The sequence below is a fragment of the Limulus polyphemus genome, unplaced genomic scaffold (assembly GCF_000517525.1).
Source record: "Limulus polyphemus unplaced genomic scaffold, Limulus_polyphemus-2.1.2 Scaffold88, whole genome shotgun sequence".
Classification (NCBI taxonomy): Eukaryota; Metazoa; Arthropoda; class Merostomata; order Xiphosura; family Limulidae; genus Limulus; species Limulus polyphemus.
The window spans coordinates 911,182-934,416 of NW_013665698.1; the positions used below are offsets into that span (position 1 = coordinate 911,182).

At 29.2% G+C, this 23,235-nt stretch overlaps 1 protein-coding gene across 2 annotated transcripts in view; it reads left to right on the plus strand.

Moving 5' to 3' along the window:
* LOC106468459 (glycerol kinase-like) overlaps positions 1-23,235 on the plus strand; it is a 61,407-nt gene that overhangs the window by 6,102 nt on the left and 32,070 nt on the right. For both annotated transcript variants that reach the window (XM_022397390.1, XM_013928889.2), the window contains exons 4-16: positions 682-759; positions 3,661-3,740; positions 5,563-5,700; positions 6,024-6,133; positions 7,191-7,293; positions 10,510-10,577; positions 10,963-11,005; positions 11,716-11,796; positions 13,629-13,707; positions 14,225-14,321; positions 15,477-15,561; positions 20,865-20,985; positions 21,982-22,125. In XM_022397390.1, coding sequence (XP_022253098.1) covers positions 682-759; positions 3,661-3,740; positions 5,563-5,700; positions 6,024-6,133; positions 7,191-7,293; positions 10,510-10,577; positions 10,963-11,005; positions 11,716-11,796; positions 13,629-13,707; positions 14,225-14,321; positions 15,477-15,561; positions 20,865-20,985; positions 21,982-22,125 — 1,227 coding nt within the window. The remainder of the gene's footprint in view (positions 1-681; positions 760-3,660; positions 3,741-5,562; positions 5,701-6,023; positions 6,134-7,190; positions 7,294-10,509; positions 10,578-10,962; positions 11,006-11,715; positions 11,797-13,628; positions 13,708-14,224; positions 14,322-15,476; positions 15,562-20,864; positions 20,986-21,981; positions 22,126-23,235) is intronic.

Genomic DNA, 23,235 nt, shown 5'->3' on the forward strand with positions numbered 1-23,235 from the left:
CTTTTTGATGTCCTAATTTCCTATTTCACTAACTTTCTTGATCTTCTAAATCTCTTGTCAACCAGTCAATTTAAATTTATTAGATTTATGATGCTTTTCTTAAATTTTATGTTTTATACCCTTTGTGAGCTAAGTAGGTTTTTTTACTTGTAGCTACCCATTTCTTTCTATAAAGAATATGTTTACCTTTAATATTTAAAAATTTATCTTTAAAATATTTTACATCTGATCAGTGTCTCCAAATAACTCAGCTGCCCAATTCACAACAGATAATTCTTTTCGCATCCTTTCAAATTTTGCTTTTTTGAAATTTGTAACCAAAATATCATTATTCCTTATTAGCATATGTAGGAAAACATTTATAATAGGGTGTATCGTTTTACTTCATGTAAGGTCAATAACACATATTTATGTATCTGAAAATGTTTATTAGGCTTTTAATATTTAATTTTATGAATTATTTATTAATAAGTTTGTTACTTAAGACATGAATGTAGTGCCTTGTCCTTGTTAGTCAGCAATACACTGGTGTGATCTATAGTGTTTGAAATACATATATTTTACTTTTTGAACAGTTTCAGATTTATAAAAATGTAAAGTATGTTTCGTGTTATCTCTTCCTCCTCATGTAATTCTGTGCTATTGATTATGCTATGACCTCTGTATTTGTATTTCTCTAAGCTGTTGGAGTTAGCAATCAGAGAGAAACTACAATTGTATGGGACAAATACACTGGAGAGCCATTATATAATGCAATAGGTAAGTTGTTTTCCTTGTAGTCATTTGTTTAGGAGTGTTAATTGAGAAGTATATCATATTTGTTTCATTTTCTGCTGATTCTGTATATTTGTCATATTTCTGCTACCATTCTATTAAAAGCAAAGATGACTGTAAAACTGAAACTGTTGGGAGATAATGATACCCATGTTTAATATAATTAAAAAAATTGGAATTATGTTTATAGTTCAAGTTAGATAGATCTAGATTGTGTGATTATTAGTTTAGCTATAGAGAGCTTATAGTGGCAATTTTTAAAGTAGAATTATCACAGATTATATTGTAATAACAGAATAGAGAAGAATAATTTATATTGTCAAACTATGTTCTCAAGTAACTGAACCAGCTGTGGGGAATTTGACAAAAAAAAGAGACAATTTAAATAAAGCCCTGGATACAACTGTGATAACCAACAGTGTAATGAACATTTGTATATATGTTTGACATGTTTTAGTATATTACTTTAGAACAAGTATACTGTGTTGCTGTTTGTTTATTGTTGAAATTTATTGCCAACAAGTCACAGACACCTACTGTAAAGAACCCTGCCCATACATAAAAACCTGACAGTTAGAGAAAAAAATTGTTTTTCATAGAAATTGTATAGAAATGGTTCAAATTGAATTAACAATAAAAGAAAATGAAAGATAAGATTTTTTACTATAGAAACATGAAAATTAAAGTGATCAAATTTTAGATTGACATGAAAGAGATTTTTTTATTCTTTTATTAATACATATACAAACACATTAACTGGCAGAAAGTTTGTTGGCAGCCAGTGAAAATAATATTAATGTGAATACTATGCTATATTGGACCATAATAACCTCATGATTTTAAAGATGGAATGAAATCAGTTAGATGCATTGATGGAAGGTAGAAATTCCAGATTTAAGTTGTTTTTTACTGAGGATTTACTTGTCTCAATTTATCAGTAGGCAGCACTTGTATATTACAGTTGAGAGATTAATTCGATTGATCCATATAATTGATTACTTATGAGCATCAATTAGTGTTCTGTAAAATAATTGATTAATCAAAGTTATGATTAAATTAATAAAATAATTAAATGTAATTGATTAATGAGTCCAATGATTAGTGTATTAGTAAATTCCACTAATTGCTCAACTTTCATATGTGTGTTTGTGTTTTTAAAAAGTGTATAAACTAAAAATATTCAAAACCATTAGTTAGTCATAGAGAAGCACTTTGCTTGGTGCTACAGTATTTGCATATGTACTCTGAAGGTTAAACATTCACTAAAGTCAAGTGAAGTAGAAAGTTGTTTTTAAGAAGACCATCCTTTTATCTGATTGAAACAAATTGTGAATGAAAACAAACATTGAAGATAAAAACTTCAATAATTTTTATATGAATATAAAATATATGAAGGCTTGGAAAATTAAAAGTACATATGAAGTGAATGGGAATTACATATCTTATATCAGGAGGTAGTTGGGACATTGTCATAACTCAGGCAATGCTCCAACTATCACCAGCTATATGCCATGATTCGAACAATGCTCTGATTGTCTTCAGATATAGGCCATGATTCAGGCCATTTTCAACTGCCTCCAGCTATGTGCCATGACTTAAGCAATGTCCCAATTGTCTCCAGCTATGTGTCATGATTCAGGCACAAATCTAGAGATAAGTGGAATATTGCCTGAGTCACAACATGTAGGTGGAGATAGTTGGAACATTGCTTAAATCATAGGACATAGCTAGAGATAAATGGAACATTATCTGAATCACTGCACATAGCTGGAGACAGTTGGAACATTGCTTTTTATTCTGGCATGTAGTCAGAATATTGCCTTGATCTTGGAATATAGCAGGAGGCTTTTGAAACTTTACCTGGATCATGGCACATAGCAGAAAATTTGAGGTTGAATTGTATAGACATTACATAATTTGTTTGCAGTTGTGTAGATGCCTCACAGTTTTGTATTCTTTTTGTTTTTCAGTAAAATTGTGTCTTTCAAAATGCTTAATTTCTTTTGAAAGAGAAAGAAATAAAAATGCTGTTGAGTTTTATAACTACAAAAACATGGATGATGTTTGTACACTTTTGTTAGTTTGCTTTATTGTTTTTTCAACAAATAGTTTTTAAAATAATTTCTATGTCAGGTGAAGCTATAATTCCACTTACTGTATAAGATAGGTTATAGTCAGTAATTGTGTATTTTTTTACTTTATACATAATATATGTATTTGATAAAATTACTCATAAGTTTTAGAAGGCATTAATTTGTGTGTTTTTTTGCACAAACGGCATATATGAACTTTTACTTGTTACATTCTGATGATCATTTTTATGCAGTAGATTTTGAGACATTTAGATAACTTTGTATATTATTTTTACTTTCTCTACCACTGCCATGCCAAATATTATATGGAAGACAATAATAGTCACACGATTTGTTAGAAACAAAAGAAAGTTTGCTTGTATGCTTCATAAAATTCATTTTAGTTCAGTATCATTTCCTTATTGTTCATGACTAATTTTCTTTGCACATTGTTTCCAAGTTAAAAAGCTTTTATGCTTCCAAAATGAAACAAAATTAAAAAAGTTAACCAAGAATTAAAGAATTGTTTATCATAACTTTTGCCTAACTGTAAAATGCTTCAAACCCAAATGATAATGAATATTTAATTTTCACTGTAAAAAAGAGAACAAATCACTTCTATAAAAAATATCATCTAGAATATGCTCTGCAATCATGCTAGTTGTCTTGTAGGTAAATGCTTGTAGTTTTGTCTCTGTAATTACTAAAAGTAATAGTGTTAAGAAATGACGTATTCATATTATTGCATATATCAGAGACTGTTAACTACATGTAGCTTGAATACTCTATTGCCATTTCCTTTTTTTCTGTTCAGTATGGCTAGATAATAGAACAGAAGGAACTGTTGAAAGGCTGACAGCCAAAACACCTAATAAGAACAAAGAATATCTTAAGGTTAGTTTTAAAGTAAAATGCACAGTATATCCATGTTCATGTGGAATTAAAACTATGAGGATTATTTGTATTTACAAATATCAATGCAGTAAGATTATTTCAATAACCTTATCAGCTTTAATTGTGGCATTTGTATCTGTTATTTTTATGGCTTTACATCTAGTGTAGACTGAAAATAACAGAATGTTATCTACAGTAACAAGTAGAACACTTCTTTTAAACATGTATATTATGATAGCATCAAAATATTAAGTAAAAGCTATTAAATATTTGGTTCGTATTTGATTTTTGTAATTAAGCATCCTTATATATATATATATGACTAAGTGTAACATTACTAGTACAGTGCAAACATTTTTTGTCTTAAACAGTATTTTGGGTGTGTAGAATGCAATACACAGAATACAAGACTCTCTGCAATTATTTACATTTATTGGAAGTTGTTTGTCACTTACCTAGGATAAGTGTTTTTTTTAAATCAAACCAAGTAAATTACTAGTTGTCATAAAAAATTTGGTTTTAATTGTTTTATTATCATTGTGTTGAATATTGTCATCTGATACATTTTTTTTTAATCTAATAGCTTGAAATGATACAGAAGAGCACTTATATAACTAGAATCCTCTAGGTTCAGCAGTTGCTTAGGCTCATTTTGGGAGCATTTTTATTCATGCCATATACATACTTTACTTGATATACAGCAAGCAGTAGTTGAAAATACTTTCACAAAATGCTGGATTTTAAAATACAATTTCAGTTTTTAATTCATGTACATAAATTCACAGAAATGGCTAGGCTTTATCAGCGTGTAGGCTTTGGTATTTTTTGATATTCTGACATTATTTCTTGTGTAAGTTTCATTTAATTTTGGCAAGGTCATGATATGGAAATTAAGCAACATCACAGAACATGCTGTCATTCATTCTGAAGAGATTCTTTCAGCTAAAGATTCACTTAATACACAAGTGGAGTTTAAGCCAAACATTCTCGCCAAGGTAAAAGATAAAACACTTAAGACTAGTTTTTATTTTAATTAAATATTTTTGATGGAATCATAAAATTATAGGTAGCTTTCCAAGTTAAGCCTGTAGCATAAACTTTATTATGCTTTGCCCACATGATATTCAATTTTCGCAGAAAATCAAAATCAAATAGTACTTGTGGGAAAATAGTGGAATTGCTTAATGCTAGGAAAATCCAGAAAAAGACTTCTGCCGCATTGATATTTTTTATTCTTTAAATAATGTAAATTTGAACTTATCTTTCTGCTTGCTCTGAATGAAGAAGTATCTAAGATATGTCAAATTACTACAAATTTAAAGTAATAAACTTCACTGTTCCATAAAACACTTTATAATCCAAAACAAAACTACACATAGTTTGACAGTGTGTGTGTTTTAGTTCTGGTTTTGAAACACACTTTGATTAAAACAGATGTTTATTAATGAAACTGATATAGTGTAAAAGCTACTAATCAGCTACTAATATATAGCATTTATCATAAAAAGCCACAGCTTTGCCATATGCTACCACTAATTTTGAGGACTGTATGTAGTCTGTTAGGTTTTCTAGGTACAAGCAAATATGTTTTTTTGTGTAAGGTCACTGTTACATTTGTTCCATGTTACTGAACTGCTAAATATACATTATTCTTTTTTATGCACATGAAAGTGATTAAAATAAATTAGACTTGGAAAAACTACAAAACAAATCTTAAACAAATTACTTATTAACCATAATGTGTGTGAGTTACAAATTTCAATGTTGTTATTGTTTGGCAAGTACTAGATAATTTCATTTTAATGATTATTTTCTTTTCAAGGGAAAATGTGGCTTACCATTGTCAACCTATTTTAGTGCTGTTAAACTAAGATGGTTGTTTGAACATGTTCCTGAAGTGACACAAGCTGTTGAAGAGGAACGATGTTTGTTTGGGACAGTGGACTCTTGGATAATTTGGGCATGTTTTGTTCTCCTATGCACAATTAGATATTCTTGATTGCCATTTTAATCAAAATGTTGTTTAATAATTATATCAACTGAATATAATATAATGAACCAATATATGAAATTATTTCTTATATTTGGAAAGTAAGTTTAATTTTTGATTTTGTTTTTTCAAAGTTCAGAATTAATTCTTCAAATCCTTTTCACACTTCAGCTAGTAAGTTTATTAGCAGTTTCTTTTTATCACATAAAAAATAAAGTTTAATTGTACTAAAATGAAATTTCCCGGTGGTTGCTGTGAAAATGTTTAGGGAATATTGATTATATTCTATGCAGAACTTGACAGGTGGAAAAAATGGAGGTATTCATGTAACTGATGTGACCAATGCAAGTCGTACTATGCTCATGAATATTGAGAACCTTTCATGGGATCCTGAGCTCTGCAGGTATGATAAAGAATCCTGTTCTGTAGTTTAAATGAATCATTATATCAGAAATGCATATTTGTGCATGAAATTGTCCTGGGAATCCCACAGTAACAACAATAGAAACTGGTTTTCTGTATCTAACTCAGAAAATATTATCTTAGTTAGGATGTACATATTGTATTTTATGTAATAAATGTACATTATCATTGTTTTATGGTATAATGTACATAATGTAAGTATACTCATATATACTTAAAACTCGTCATCGAATACGTTAAATTTGTTTATTGTCAGATATACAGAATATGATATTTATATTTACTATGTTTTACCAGGTTAACCTGGCATCTTCAGGGACAACAACATATTCATATATAGTTTTTAAAGTTGAATGTGTAATTGTATAAATTATTCAGTTTGAAGGTTATTGTTGCTTGTGGTTAATATGTTTGTTCACAGGTTCTTGTTTGGATACTAACCGGTGCTTTTCTGTGGTGAAAATTATAGACATATTTATATGATTACACCACAGGCTTTTATCTGGATATTAAACAGTACTTTTCTGTGGTAAAACTTATTGCCTGTGATTTACTGTTTATGTCAAAGGTTCTTGTCTGAATACTAACCAGTAGTTTTCAGTGATAAATATTGGTAATGGTTTGTATAATTATCACAGGGTTTTATCGGATGCTACCCAGAATTTGGCATTTGATGACCATTAGTGTTATAAGAGTTTTAATTAAATTGGGACATTTTGTATTTTATGTTTTCATAATGTTGCCTGTTGAAAATGAATACACCCTTTATATGTAAAGTACTATTTTAAGCTTTGATAGAGAAACTGCAATGAAAAAATAATTATGATATTATAGTATGACATAGTAGATAGTAAGGTACAGAGAAGTATCTGTGTGCTTCATTGACATGCTTTCTTATTTCTATTTAGAGTAACATTGCTCTCCAAGGATTTTTCACATTATCAAATAATCTCAATTTGTAAAGTTTTAAAAGTTAACCTAGTCGGATGATATGTTCAAAGTTTTAAATGAAATATTGACAGTTTTAGTATTAATAGTTTCTTACAGATCCCTGCTAGCATATTGCCTGAAATTCGCAGTTCTTCAGAAATTTATGGGACTATAGCTGTAGGGTCGTTGGAAGGAGTTCCAATATCAGGGGTAAATGAAAAAAACATCAAACAAATTGTGTGTTTTAAGAAAAATTATCACATAATATTAAATGAGCATTTTTTTTGTTACAATTTTTTGGCATCAACCTATTACTCGTACCTTGAGCAGTAACATGTTTTGAGAAACAAACAAAAGAAATAAAAGAGTAAAATTAATCTGGATAATAACTTAATACATTTTAATGGTGTAAGTTATTGCCTATGGCTTGTATATTTTTGTCATAAATTTTCATCTCCCCATTGGCTGGCTTATCTTGTCAATATAATACCCTGAAATCACTTATTGTGTAGTAGCTTTAAAGAAAAAACAAAAGGAAAGAAATTGTTAAATTTTGTACTTTAGATGGCTCTGTTCCCCAACACTGTTGGAGAGGCATTGCACCATATACATTTTGCTTTACGGTATAAAACGTTTTTGTCTATGTCAGTTTTGAAAAGTCACTGCATGTTTTGTACTATCATGTAAAAGCTATAATGTATAAAAATATTGATTCATATTTGATTTTTTTCATTTTAAAGGATTTAAGAATATATTTTAGATTTTGTGGTAACATATATATATATATATATATATATATCTTTGTAGAAAAATAATGTTTCATATCAGTGGAGAAACTTGACCAATGAGCAGGGTAGTTTAGTGACACAGTTGCTTTAAGATGCAAATCATACTGCTTGTTGTTGATTTTAACTGTTATACAGCTTAAGACACTTTTAAAAAACAAAATTAAAATGTGCAAGTAAATATAGATTGTTAATTTGAGTAACTGTTAACTTTTCACATGGAAAGGTGTTTATTTTTCCATAGTCAACTGTCATTTGGTATTAGTAAACTGCTACTACTGTATGTTAATACCATTATATGATACATTAAAGTAGGTTGATTGTGTAATATTTTCTGACTTCTGCTCACATTTTGGAAAACAAATTAACAGTATAGTTATGATTTGTTTTTATTAATGATCAGTGGTCATACAAGCTTTTCAAGATTGTGTTTTTTAAAGATATGTATTATGAATATCTGCATTTTCAATCATAATACCTACTTTTTTACATATTATATCAAAATAGCAATTTTATGAAATAACATTATTTTGGAGTAACTAAGTTATCACACAAAAGAACTGTAATGCATCATATATAGTGCCTGCTACCTAACACCAAGTACCAGAGCAGTGATTTATGGGTTACTAGATATCTCTAAAGCTATAAGTTAAGCTCATAAGTTGTCGAACATTTAGAAACAATGAAAAATTTATTCACTTATAAATCACCTATTACAACAATACTGTGGACACTTTTCCAGACTTGATATTTCAGAAAGTGCAGTATTGTTTTAAATCTTCAATTTAGCATGTGTAGAACAATGTTGGAGCCTTGAGTGTTGTATATATAACTAAACATTTACTCAAATGTATTGTAACCAATTGAGGGAAATGAATAATCATTTTACTTATTAAGCAAACACGTATTTAGTCAATGTAAAAAACTATTATTTTGGATATCCTTCAAGAGGACTAAATTTAAAATCAAACAACATAAAAGTTAGATAACATCAGTTTATTTTGGAAAATGAAACTTTTGATATTTATATCTTTATCATACAAAGCTAAAAACCAATAGGGGAATGAATAAGAAGAAAGCTAGAGACTGTTTTTTTATGACAACATTACTAAAGCTATCTGCCACCTTCCCTAATTTTGATTTGCCGATCAAAGGGAAGATAATTGGCTGGCAGCATTCACTGTCAACTCTTGGGCTACTCTTTACCAGTTAATGGTAAGATTGATTGTCACATTATAATGCCCCTACAGCTAAAAGGGTGAACATGTTCTGCATCTGATTTTAGTTCTGTAACCTACAGATTACAAGTGGAATGCCCTAACCATCAATATATATACGCCAAGCCAGATCTAGAACACCTATTCAGATAATATAGTATTACTGTGTCAACAATACTTTTTTAGCTTTTCTATCCTAGCTGTAATGTATTATTTTTGCAATAATGTTACAATACACATTAATTTTTTAAAAGGTAGCTGTATAACATTGTAACCAAGTTTTCAGTATTTTATACATGAGAAAAGAGAAGCTTCCACTTTGATAATCTGGTATTTTTGATTAATCATTGTCAACCATATATTCCTAAAGTAACCTAAATAAAAGTCAAACAAAGTTGAAATAACAATAATGTATTCAGTAATATAAAATTTGAAATGGAGTATGGAATAACTAATAAAAAAAACAAAGTCAAGTGAGATAATATTAGTTTTATTGTGATGACAACACCTTTTAAGCTCATATTTTGGGCTCAAGCGATCTCTGTTTGCTAACTTGCTCATTGTTGGCGAACTTCCATGACTATTGGATATACACATCTTGGGCTTTTTATGAAGAGGGTGCTTGGAATGGTGGAACATTTTTCATGTAGCATTGCATAAAAACATTGTAATTTAAACCAATGTGTCTTGTTACATCTACATTTGCAGTACACAATGCTGTTATTTCTTTTGGAATATTTTAATTTCCTTTGTATATAATGCAGAATTATTGTAAATATATCTTCTAATGATTATGTGATAGTGTTATAATTTATGAAACTATAAATTATAACCCTTTATTTATGAAACTATCTCGTATTCTTTTGAAAGGACTAGGCATGGCCTAGTGGTTAAAATGCCAAGACTGTGATTCTTAGATTCATTATTTCCATTCCAATGTTGCAAAGATGCATTCTATACTGTGTTGTCATGGGTGTTCAGTAAAATTGATGGTAAAATCCCAATAATTAATCAGATAAGAGTAGCCAAAGTGTGGGCTATGGGTGCTGTTGAATAACTGTCTTGTCTGTAATCTAATGGCTTAAAACTTATGTAGCTTTGCACAAAAATTATAATAAATAAGCTTTGTACATATTGCAACACGCCCACATTAAAATAATTCAGTGTGATACCTAAACATTTCAAAAGCACAAGAAAAACTTTCTAGAAAGAATCTCTGAAGCATAAATATAATTTAAGTGAATTGGGAAAGTGTATTGAAAGTTGCCTTTCCATTAATAGACACTAAGAACTAGAAAAACAAACAGAAAGAAGTTGACTTTTAATTATACATATTGGCCACTTTTATTCCATGTTACGATTCCTTTCTTGCTTTTTAGTTGTTCACGCATTTGAAGAATTTTGACATATATTTTGTTCTATAGGCTCTTGGGGATCAGAGTGCTGCCATGGTTGGCCAGATGTGTTTTGATTTTGGAAAAGCTAAAAACACGTAAGACATAAACTTATAAATATAAAATTGTTTTTTTTTTCTTTTAACTTGATTGAGAACTTTCTTTTACAGATGATTTAAGCACTATGAAAAATGCAATACAATTCTAGGCAAGTTAGGAATACCAGTAATTTTCTAAAAATTTGATTAATTAAACATGTTGCTTAATTTATAGTAAATTAAGCTTGGATCTTAGTTAATGGTGCTTTTGAAATTTGTTTGCCTGGTAGTGAACTTTTTCTAATGTATATTTGTACATATATATTTCCTTCTTTATTTCTGTGGTACAAATATGATTATTTTCACTCCTGGAAGAGTTAAAATTACTGGGTATTTTTTATAATTTGGAGTTTATTGTAAAGTGTACCTTTTATTTTTGTTTCAGTTATGGTACAGGGAGTTTTCTTCTTTACAACACAGGAAAACAGGTATTTAATAGTTTATTTGATTTGATATTGCTTTTTTACCAAGTTTATTTTTGAAAAATGTAGATTTCACAGTAGAAAAGTATACCAAAAGATTAACTCATTATTGCTATGTTTTAAAAAATTACTTACACAATTCTACATCTTATAAAATACTTATTATACTTAGCTTTTGTATTAATTTTCCATGTGTCTCAAGGTCTTTTTTGCGATCAAGGTTGAAGGGTTGCTTAGCAACATAATGCATGCCACAACTTCAATGATTGCCTACATTAAGTCTTTCAATGTTTCATAAGTTTAAACATTGAAATGGTCTGGCCAGTTTTTGTTCATTTGTTTATATATTTTAGAAGTAATATACTACCTTTGATTATTAAATGGTAATAATTCATGTATATTAACTCCTAAGGTTCCTGATATTTTAGTTATTGTAGGTTTCAAAATATGTAGCCTTGTATACTAACTGACATCGTGTTTTGTTACACTGTAAACATAGTTTCTTCTAAAATTCTGTAGTAATTTGTTTGAACAAGTTATGTCTGTGTTAACAACATTTTTTAAAGCTGTTTTAGATCCTTTACAAATTGTTTAAGGTGTAATATGTTTTTGAATAAATAATTTTGTATTATAAAATGAATTATTCTTGCCATTTTTTGAATTATGACAAAAGCCAAATGTGTCATTATACTACAGAATAATGTTTGCTGTTGCAGATAGTTTGGTCACAACATGGCCTGTTAACAACCGTTGCTTACAAACTAGGGCCAAATAAACCCACATATTATGCTCTAGAGGTAAGTGTTGTTACTTTAAGTATTTGAAACGTAATGTATGTGTGTGAGTATATATTATATATACATTTAAGGTTGAGTCCTTTTAACCTGAAAATTACTGACTTGTTTTATACTGTATGCTACTGGTGAGGTCTTTGTATTGAATCATATTGATGAAAACAAATTGAGTAAAATCATTCTTTTTCTATGTGAACTACATAGGAACTTGAGCAGAAATTAATGCTATTAATTGTAATGTTGATGGTATTTTTTTAATTTTATGTGACTTGTTATAAGGGATCCTGTAACCCACAAAGTATTGGATCAGTTAACAAGTTGGTGCATAAATGGTTCAAAAAAATGTTTTTTTAAAAGCTTTAATTAAAGGAATAATGTAAATAAGAAACTTGTTTCTTTGGTTGAATTTTATTAGTTGCAGTTTTTTAATTTAACCATTATTACAGAATTAAAATTATTATTTTTGTACATTTTCTCTTTATATTTATATAAACATGGAGAAGTTGACAAACGAATAATTTTGTTACAAAACAAAACTGATAATGATTGCACAATTTTTTCTTTTTCTCATCTTTAAAGTTTTAGCTCGGTACATGGAGAAGTTACTTACTACTTTGCTTACTTTTTTAAACAATCAACAGCAGTTTGTGCTTTCTCGTAATAATTATTTAACACATTAAAATATAGTTAAGTATTCATAATTCAATTTGTATTAGATATTAAACCTTTTCCTCCCTGTTATTGTAGTATTATGTCAAAGAAGACTTTCAAGCATAATCTATATACCTTTCATTTGATATGGAATTTCTTAAATTTGTTGCTTGATTAGTGAACCTCAGTTTCAGGCACATATAAATATGTACATAATGTAATGATTTTCTATAAACTTAACTTTTTTGTATAGATCTTTTATAAGTATTTATAAATGACTAAAATTAGAACTACTTTTTATAATTTATTCATTTTTTCACTATATTTTTGAGCATGGTCAGATGAGAGTCATAATAATAGTTACTGAATGTTGACTGGTGTAAAAGAAGTAAGGTATTAAAAAGTTCAGATATGACTTATTCTAATGATTCAGTAAAATAAACATTTTCATCTAGTTCCTGGTTTTTCTTAGTGTAAAATAAGATGAAACAAATCTATTTTTTTTTTTCAAACAACTCCTATGAGATATAAGTGACAACTTTGATTTGTTAAATGATATGGATGTGTATAATAATATCTTCAAAACATGGCTTAGTGTCATTAGGTGGAGCTCAATATTATTTTTAAAAGAAATTTTGCTTTATTACTCAAAAGAACTTTGTAATACACACAAACATAATTTATAGTTAACTACTATATGTAGGGTTTTTTTTGTAAACTTCACATAAGCAAAAAGAAAATTTATGCAAGCTGCTTAACGAACAATAACAAGAAAATTTCTTGGATGTCTTGAATTACTTCAAAGGATTTTCTTGTTCAGAACTATATACTAAGTAGATCTTAGTAGTCTCACCTCATATAATACAGATTAACTTATTATTCATTGTAGCATACATCACAGTAATTTTCATTATATGTTTTTTAATTAATTTTCTATTATGTTGCACCTGAAATCTCAAAGGTTTAATTAGTATTTTTACTCTGAGGTAACAAGTTATTCAGAAGTGATTGAAAAGCAGGTTGATGCTTGGACTCTGTAACACTGATGCACATTAGTGTTCCCAGAGCAATGTTCTGCCAAGCAAGCGACTGTTCATGTCGATTTCTATATAGTTTGTTTAACAATATGCCCATTAATTTTAGTTAAAAGATATTTTGTGACCTGTGATATTTTTTTTTACCAGGGCTCTGTTGCTGTCGCAGGAGCATGTGTAACATGGCTTCATAACAACTTGGGAATTTTAAATTCCAGTGGTGACATTGGTATGCAATAATTATTTTCTACCTCTCTTTCTTGACAGAGCTCTCCTTGTCTTTGGAGGACATAATATTGACTAATGTTTTCAGTAATTATTCATGGAATCTGGGTCTGTATTAAGTTTTGTCACTTGTTAGACAATTGTAATTCCTTGCCCCAGGTAAATCTTTCCGAAGGAAAGAATTAAAGTGTTAAGTTTTTCTTTTTATACAATAGTTCTATAGATTTATATTCTGCAGCTTATTTTCACATTGTACAATCACATTATTGTTATCAGTGTTGAATTAATAATTTCTGTTGTTGTAATACTCAGATTCAATGGATGTAACTTAATCTGCATAATTGGAATATTTTAAACTTATCTTTTTATTTTTGTATGTGATGTTGAATGTCAATCAAAGTTAATTAAAATATTTTAATAATTTTTTTGTTACTGCTACTAGTTACATATAACTATGTGGAAAGGTTCATTTTTGAAATGCTTTTACACTTGTTTGACGATATATTTTCTTTGTTGTACAGAAAAACTAGCTCAGACTGTAAGTGAAACTAGTGGAATGTATTTTGTACCTGCATTTTCTGGACTCTATGCACCTTACTGGCAGTCCGATGCTAGAGGGTAAGTGTCTTCAGTTTATCTAGTGGAATGTATTTTGTACCTGCATTTTCTGGACTCCATGCACCTTACTGGCAGTCCGATGCTAGAGGGTAAGTGTCTTCAGTTTATCACAACAAGATGTATTTGTTGCTGATCATCATAAAACACAGCTTAGTAGGACAGTGATCTGTTCTGAATGGAGATCAGTAACAGTCTAAAATTTGAAATCAAACCCAACTGTATGGTGTTACTGAGAGTGCTTATTTCATTCTAACACAATTTTGTTTCCTCATCAGTTTCCCACAAGAGTTTCGTGTTGAAAGAAAACCTCAAAAACTGCAAATTATAGAAACATTTTTCAATTTAAAATAATGGAAAATTTAAATGAGGTTGTAATTACCGAAACTTTCAAAAGAGTCGCAGTTTATGTTATACAGATTATAGATGTGATAGTATTGTCTTCTTCAGTTGACTTTTATAACTTTTAATAAAGAATTGTTAGTCAAAATCTACATGCTTGGTTTAAATGTATCAATAAAAAAATTTGATTACATTGTTAGAGCTACTGGATTTTTTTTTCATTTTGGTTCATACTCTTTGATCACAAAGTTAAAATTGACATTGTATTTTGGTAGGAAACTAAGAAGATGATAATAAGTGTTAGATACCTATTAGAGACAATCCTTGACACACACTATAGTTTAGACTATATATGGAACACCTAAAGCTTCTAATACATGAATATTCTATGTCTGCATTGCTGGGTGTGTCTTTGTTTTTTCTTGGACTGAAAGTGAGTTTTACTAGTTGCATTTAATTTAATTGTTTTTTTTTCATTTTTGACAAATGTTTTGTGTAAGTTCTTCAATTTTCAGACATTTACAAGATACAGTAATACAATAAATTTATCAAAATTATTTTTATTTTAAACTTTTAAAACTTGTGTAGTCAAGGCCATGAAGAAACAGTTACAACTTGACATTATCATTAGACATGCAATTATTTCAGTATGTGAAAATCAAAATAGGATATGTTTGACAGACAGAAATATATATAAAAGAAGTTTCTGTGGTTAGAAGAAAATGCTACTTTTTTACCATATAGCAGTTACACAGATTTTTAAATTGACATATTAGTTATACAAAAGTTAACTTTTTTTTTCCCTTGTGATTTTAGTATTATGATAGGCCTCACTCACTTCACAACCAAAGCTCACATTGCCAGAGCAACTTTAGAAGCTGTTTGCTTCCAGACAAAAGAGGTGAGAATGTTTATCATCTGTTTAAAAATTCCTTCAATATTCTAAAAAGAATTTTGGGACTTTTCAATTTTATTTATAGTTTCTGTTACATTTGTATTATTGTTTGTTTAACAATTTATGATTCAGAAGACATGTATATTTATTACAAGACTCAATGAACTTAATCTTCCCTATGAATAAATTACACAAAGAATCTACTTTTAATACTTGAGATTTGGAAGGTAAGTGCAGAGATTTCCAAGCATGATCAGGACTACATTAATATCATAATGAGTATATTATCTACCAAAAAATAAAGTAATTTAACTAACATAGTTACCTAAAAATGTGTGTACCATATACTTTGAAGGTAAACCATATATCCATGCTGTTGCTTGATTGGGAATGTTAATATTATGTTTGGAATTAAATTTTGAGCAAATATAATCAGTTTTTAATTAAAGTTTATGAATACTGTAATTTTTTATTAAAACTAAAAATTTTGTAATAAATTTATTTTGATGCAGGCTATTGCAAAATGTTGTGGGTAATGGAAAAATTTTGTAGGTTTTTCTGTCATGCGAAGAATAGCTTATAAATATATAATTTAAGTACATAAACAATTTAAAAAAAATAATTAATTGAAAAATTTACAATATCAGTTCCCAATTAATAGCTACAATTATTATTATTCACCTTTTACTTTTAATCTATCAGTTACTGTTTGAATTTATAATACACACCTTACTTAAGTTTCCTGAATTTGAAAGGAAAAAATAATATGATTTCTGGAAAAACCTGTTTCTCTTATGAATAAGAATGTATTGTGGTTTCCCGATTCTATACAAATTTTTAATCACTGGTTTTATCATTCAAGTTGCAGTTTGTTCATTAGTATATTATTTATTTTTATGTCAATTGTTTTAATATTTAAAAAATGTTTGGCCAATCAGGACATGCTTCATTATTATATTACTTAATTGTAGCCCAATCAGCTTACTATGTTAATTTCTTTTGGGAGTCAGTGCAAATACCACTGTAATGGTTCTTTTTTTACCAATTTCCACAATATTTGAATTGATAATCTATGAAGAAGTAAGAACCTAAACTCTTTGTTTCTAAGCATAGGAAAAGAAAAGCATAAAAACAAATCATGTTACAGATAAAAATCACCATTTTATAAGAAATATGATGAGTTAGCCCAATATAGATAAATGTGATATCTTTCCTGAACAAAATTATTTTGACAATTTCTTATAACTTTAGAAGAACTGAAAAATAGAAGAACAAATGTAAAAGTATTAACTTAACTTAGCTCATATTTATTAGGGAATTCTAGACAGCTTATGTAATAGTACATTACAATATACAGCCTAACTTTGAAAAATAATCAAATATTTCTGATATACAAATGAAAAATTAAAATGTGTATCAATGAACTTAGACTTGTATGTTAAACTGGACCTTACCTGGTACTATTTGATATATTTCAATTTTATTCTTGGTCATAAAACTTGTGCTTTCTCATCCTACAACTTATTTTTATAATTTTAAAATGCAACTACAAGTTTTTTTGCAATGATTTAATTATTTTTTTTTCTGTATCTTTTGTGGCTAAGGCACAAATTGTTGTGTGGCTATTAGGTAAAATCTTTCTCCTGGATAGGTATTCTAGCCCAGTGATATCCATATTAAAACCAAAGATAGTGAAACTTGACAAACAGTTTTACATATGGACAGTTTGATGTTGAATTGGGTATGCAGAAATGACGTGTTGATGTGAATCTTTGTCAAGTACTTAGATTCATGTTAGTATGTTGAAACAAGGTTACCATTTATCTGTTTCAACACCAGGATGTCCATATATAACAAATGTTTGACAATGAGTTATTTCCAACTCTGTCTTTTAAATAACAGGTATTGAAAAGTTTTCTAAAAATATAATCGTAAATTTATGTAGAAGATTATGAAAATAAAACAAAGATAAATAATGTTAAGATGTTAAGACAGATTGTGGAAAATATGATTATTATTAAAAATCCATTGATGAGATAATTTAAAGCTACAAAAGAAGAGGAAAAATACACTGAATATACTAAGGTAGATTCATATAAGCATATACACAAGATACTTTCAAAAACCAGCCAGTTTCTTTTTTTTATAATTATTTTTTGGCAAAAGTTTCCAAATGTATTTTTCATCTCACATATTTCGTTGTTTTCTTCTCTTAATATGATATCAAAAATTTATAATCTAGGTATTTTTTGTAGCTAAATTTTCATCATTTTGCTTAGAAGACAATGTTTATAGACTTATGACTTATTGTAAATTTACTTTGAATAGTTTTCAATGAAAAAATATTACTGATATATATATAATACAGTTTATCAGGTAGAAAACATTGTAAAAGTAATAGACTTGTTGAAAGTAACCAAATTCTTCAATTAATTGAACATAATATGGATGTAATTGTGATGTATAGAAGCAGTTAACCTATGTTAACCAATAGATATTTGATAAGGATAAGTTTTAGTTAAAACATCCTCTTAGAGCTTTTAATTGATGATGCTACAAATAGTTTCATTTTTATCAAAAACCCTGTAATGTATGTTTTAAGCTGGATATAATGTTTAAGCCTGCTCATAAAGGCATGAATCTTGGGAAAAAATTTTACATAAATATATTTTTAAAGAAGGAAAAGTGTAATTTTATTAATTTTTTATCTTCCAGAAAAGTTGTTTGTATGTGTATTACAAATTCATTATGACTTTAGATTGCTGTTGTTGATACAGATGCAATTCTCAAATGTGGTCATTTTTTAATCAGTTTCAGCTTACATTTATTATTATCACATATAATTTAATTGTTAATGATGTAGTTTGTAAAATCACTCCTGATAAGTTGTCAGTGATTGAATTTAATATTGAATCTAAGTTGTTTATTTTAAATTTAATTTTTTTGTCTACTTCTCTCATCAACTGTAAATTGTGTAATTCATGAAGATCATGTTATACTATGCATAAGAATTACTTTACTGAAGTTCAACAATTTGCATGGCGTACTTTATATATCCTTCATAATTGAATTCTTTTTTTTATTTATACATCAATTGTTATCAAATTTTCTTTATACCTTGGCCAGTCTTTGAGGAAAATCTCCATCACTTCCTCTAAGGACTGTACTTTTTTTTTGTTTGCCACATTGCTGAGCAAACTTTGAAGCAAATGTTAATGGCATTGCAAGTGCTAAAGTATGTTTGAAAGTCCATTCACCCATTAACAAGTTTAAATTCATATTTGGGCAATAGAAATTTCATTTAACAGGCTAAGTGGGTTAGTAACCTTCTTGTCGTAGAGATTTTATGATGCAAAGAAAAAAACATTAATATTTTTTTATCTATTGCAAAATAAACAAATTGTAAAAAACAAGTAGGGTTTACAGCTTTAATTTGATTATTATCTTTCTTAATGCAGATATAATCTTTGTTTGAACTTTCATAAAGATAAAAAGTTACCATGTGCATGGGTTTTTTCACTATAGTTTGAACCAAATTCCATCCTCTTGTCTTTTCAATGGTGCAAAGAAGTTTTAACCAATTGACAGCCTTAATGTGGTAGTATTAAGTGTGAGTGTTTTTCAAGTTCTTTGATTACTTATTTGCAAACGGCCAATTTATAACTTGGGAATGAATGTGCCTCAGAAAAACTTATAGAGGTACTTAAGTCAGCTATTGTGAACTTTTATCATAATATCATTACAATGAAAAATAACTCTGATATGAAATATATGAAAACTGGCATAATTTCTAACTAAAAGACAGCGTAACTGTTATTTGAACAAATCTTAAGTACAACTGATAAACTATAGAAATTGTGTTGATAATGAAGTTGTTAATAAAAAATAAGGAAAAACTGAATTTTAAAACAGCTATATCTGGTTGCATACAATTAAGAGTTGTAGTAAGTAAGAAAAATAAAGATGGACGTTTTCCCACTTCTTTATGGTCAAAATGTGAATTTCTGGATTTTATGCCTTATTGTTTGAGCCCTAAAAATATTAATGCATTACTATGGATAGAAAACAATGAAAATATTGTAAGATGGGAGTCCTTACCACACCTGGTTTCCAGTCACTGGGGTGGTGGACAGAGGTTATTCCTCCAGTGTGTTAAAGTGAATTTCCTCCACTCTTGGAGAAGAGGGTGAAGTTGGGGCTCTCCTACCCTGGATGTTTTTTTTTACCAGATGTTGGTAGGAAAGGCACCAGCCTGTGCAGGAGCCTACTCGTAATACTGGTTTAGATTGGATGCTCGGCTATCCGGTTGGGTTGAGCATGGCCCTTCTTTTTGATACATATTGGTTCAGTACGTTGTTCATGGAAGAGGGTTCATTGTCTCCTCGTAATTCCAAATGCAGAGTGGTCCCATCCTGGTTCCTTGGTTGAGCACAGTTCGTTCCACGTCCTTCTCATAATTACGGGGACAAGAGAAGTTTACCTTGCCCACACAGTTGGAGAGTGAGGATGAGTGTTCATAATTCCAGACTCGATGAGTTCTGTTTTCTGGAGTTGAGTATGGCACACAGGATCCTGTCATTCTAAATTTGGGGTGTTGCCCTTCAGACTTCTTCAGGTTGAGTAGAGAATTTGTACACTTAGGTGTTTCTTATCTTCTCATCGTGATTCTGGTGGCTTGGAATGTATCACTCTATAGCTACAGGTTAGGATCCACTATTACATATCCTTAATTTGTCTATGGAAAAATTTATATTATTCTCATGAGACAGCATCATTTGTCAGAAGTAAGTCCTGAAAGATAGGACAACAGTTTTGAAACCTTCTTCAAGGTCAAAAAGGAACAGGCTGCAGTGGTTCATAAATTGTCAAAAAAAGATTCTCTAAGAGTTGTTGTGAAGTGATTAGTTGCTGGTACTGGGAGGTCATTGTTTGAGTGGCTGTTGGATAAATCCAATGTGTTGCCAGTGGTAGCCATAAACTGGTGATTTAAGCCTATTTTTCTGTTTGATAAAATTTTTAAGTGTTTGTGTAGAAATCCTTATTGTTTTAAGAACTTTTCTGTGTAAATGAGGCTATAATTGTCTCAGTTTGTTGTATGCCACCCATGTTTACTGGAGATCTAAGTTAAGCAGTTGATGGTGTTTCACTTTCATCCATTCACAAATTATACTGGATTTAAACTGATAATTGATAAGTGGTTTCTAATAAACTTGTATGTATTTATTAAGGTACAGACTGGTGTTTTGAGTAACAGTTTAAAATTTATTTAAACACCACAACATTCATTAATTTAAGTGTGTTCTGCTTAGATAATTGATGCCATGGATATGGACTGTGGTGTTCCCTTAAAGCAGCTACAGGTGGATGGAGGAATGACCGAGAACAATCTTCTTATGCAGATTCAGGCAGATTTGTTAGGTATTCCTGTTGGTAAGTTTTTGTGATGGTGTAGAAATTGTAAGATTTACAATTATTTGTATGTCCGTTAAACTGTTTGATAAGTAATAGAGGATACGCTAAATTGTGTTTCTGTCAATGTTGGTAAAAAAATATCTTTCTATGAAAGGAGGTTAATGCTCAATTAACCAGACTTAATTAATTGCACCTTAAATCATTCTTTGGAAGTTATGCACAAATATCAGTGGATGAGAGTTGAATAGATAATTTGTTAGTATATTGTATGTGTTTATTTTATAATACTGTTTTAATATGCATTATGTTAGAAATCATACACAACAGCTGATTTCTTTCACGAAGGAAGAAAGATCTTTTCCAAGGTGGCCACCTGTAAAATTAGAAAAAGTTTGAAAATTTGAAAAGGAAAAGCATAAAATTATCCATAAAGTTGGAAACGGCAGGAAAAATGTCCTCCTCTTTTTTTATCTGAGTTTATGTATGTGCATGCAAATCATGATGCTTAGCTATGCCAGTTTTTTTGTGTTGCTCAGCCACTCTTTCATTTTATTCTGGTGATAATTATCTTATTCATTGTATTTAAAGATAGGCTTGCTCAAATATTCTTTTATGAATAAAAATTCAACACAGTATTGTATCCAATCAAGTTATTTTGTCTGTGTTTGAAGATTGTTTCTATAGCACCATAGCTTGGATCATGTTCTGAAGTTTGTATTACCCTTTATGGTCAGATTAGAAGCTTAAGTGGTGTTATGTAAGTAAAATTAAGCAAAAGTTTAAATATTAGAGTGTTTTTGTGCACATGTGATGTCTGAAAAATTTGATATTTTCCTGGAAAGAATCTGACGACCCTGACTTCAAATCCCTGAGAAAAGCAGGTGTCACTAAATAAGTAAGGATTACCCTCAGAGAGCACATAATTACCATTTACACTCAGTGTTACTCAGCACTGTGTGTGAACCTCTACATTGTTATATGAAATAGCTTTCAGCATAACTTTGATATTTTCAGTTCGATCTTGCATGCCAGAAACCACAGCATTAGGGGCAGCCATGGCAGCAGGAGTAGCAGATGGTGTTAACGTCTGGAGTTTGGAACCGGAGGATTTGTCTGCCATTGCCACTGACATTTTCTACCCAACTATAGTTGAAGAAGGTAAAAATATAGTGAAAGTAGTTGTAGAGTTGAATTTTATATTTGGTGAAAGCCAACTTAATATAAATAAAATTATGAACAAAATGTGTAGCCTGTACTTATGCTAATGTTGTTGTGATCAAATGTCAATCGTTGTCATGGTTAATTGTCTATACTATCATCTAAGTATGATTATTACTTAGTTACTAATAACAAGTCTCAGGTTCAAATTTTGGCTGCTCTTACCACCACAATGGTCTTTCCTGAAGAAGGCAATAGATTAAGAGAGGAAATAAGGATATACATTAATTTTAATTATTATGTAGTAATAAAATAAATTAATTAATAACTATTTAATATTTAGAGTTAGGTGATTTTCTAGGATACCAACCATAACAATGATAATGTGTAGCCTAATTGTGAACATAATACATAGCCCGATTATAATTATGAACATAACAACTAAATTATTATTTTTTACAATTTTCAGTTACATAAACAATATATAAATATTTCATTAAATTTATTTAAACAAACTGAAGGGGAAGTTTGATACCGGTTATTATTATTATAGCAATACTGAGGCAAAATGAAATACTTGTGCTACTGAAAAAATAGAAATAGTGACGAAACACTAGATTAAGTGTATCATCGAACACAAAAAAGTATGAATACTGAAGATGTTGGAGATTAAATACTCATTTATAGTACATGATATAATATATGGGTATTGAAGTGGTAGCATAGTTGTCAAGACTTAAAAGAAATTTTAGTTGAAAAATAGTGACAACTTATTATAATGAAAATATTGTAGCAGCTCTGAGAATACATTATGTACACACATACACGGACAACTTTAAAAGATGTAACTTAAACAGACTAACATGACTACACAATAGTGTTATTAATACCAACATTTTGTTTTCCACAGAAGTGTAAAAGTTTTACATATAGACTATAGATTTATGAAGAGCAGATACTTGTTTCAAGAAGGATTGACAGTATAGTACACTAGTAAATGATAAATCACATGGCTAGATAAAAAACAAAGTCTGTTAACATAGAATCCCATATAAAGATTCACATAGAACCAGATTAAATAATGATAATATAGATGCTCATAGTATCTAA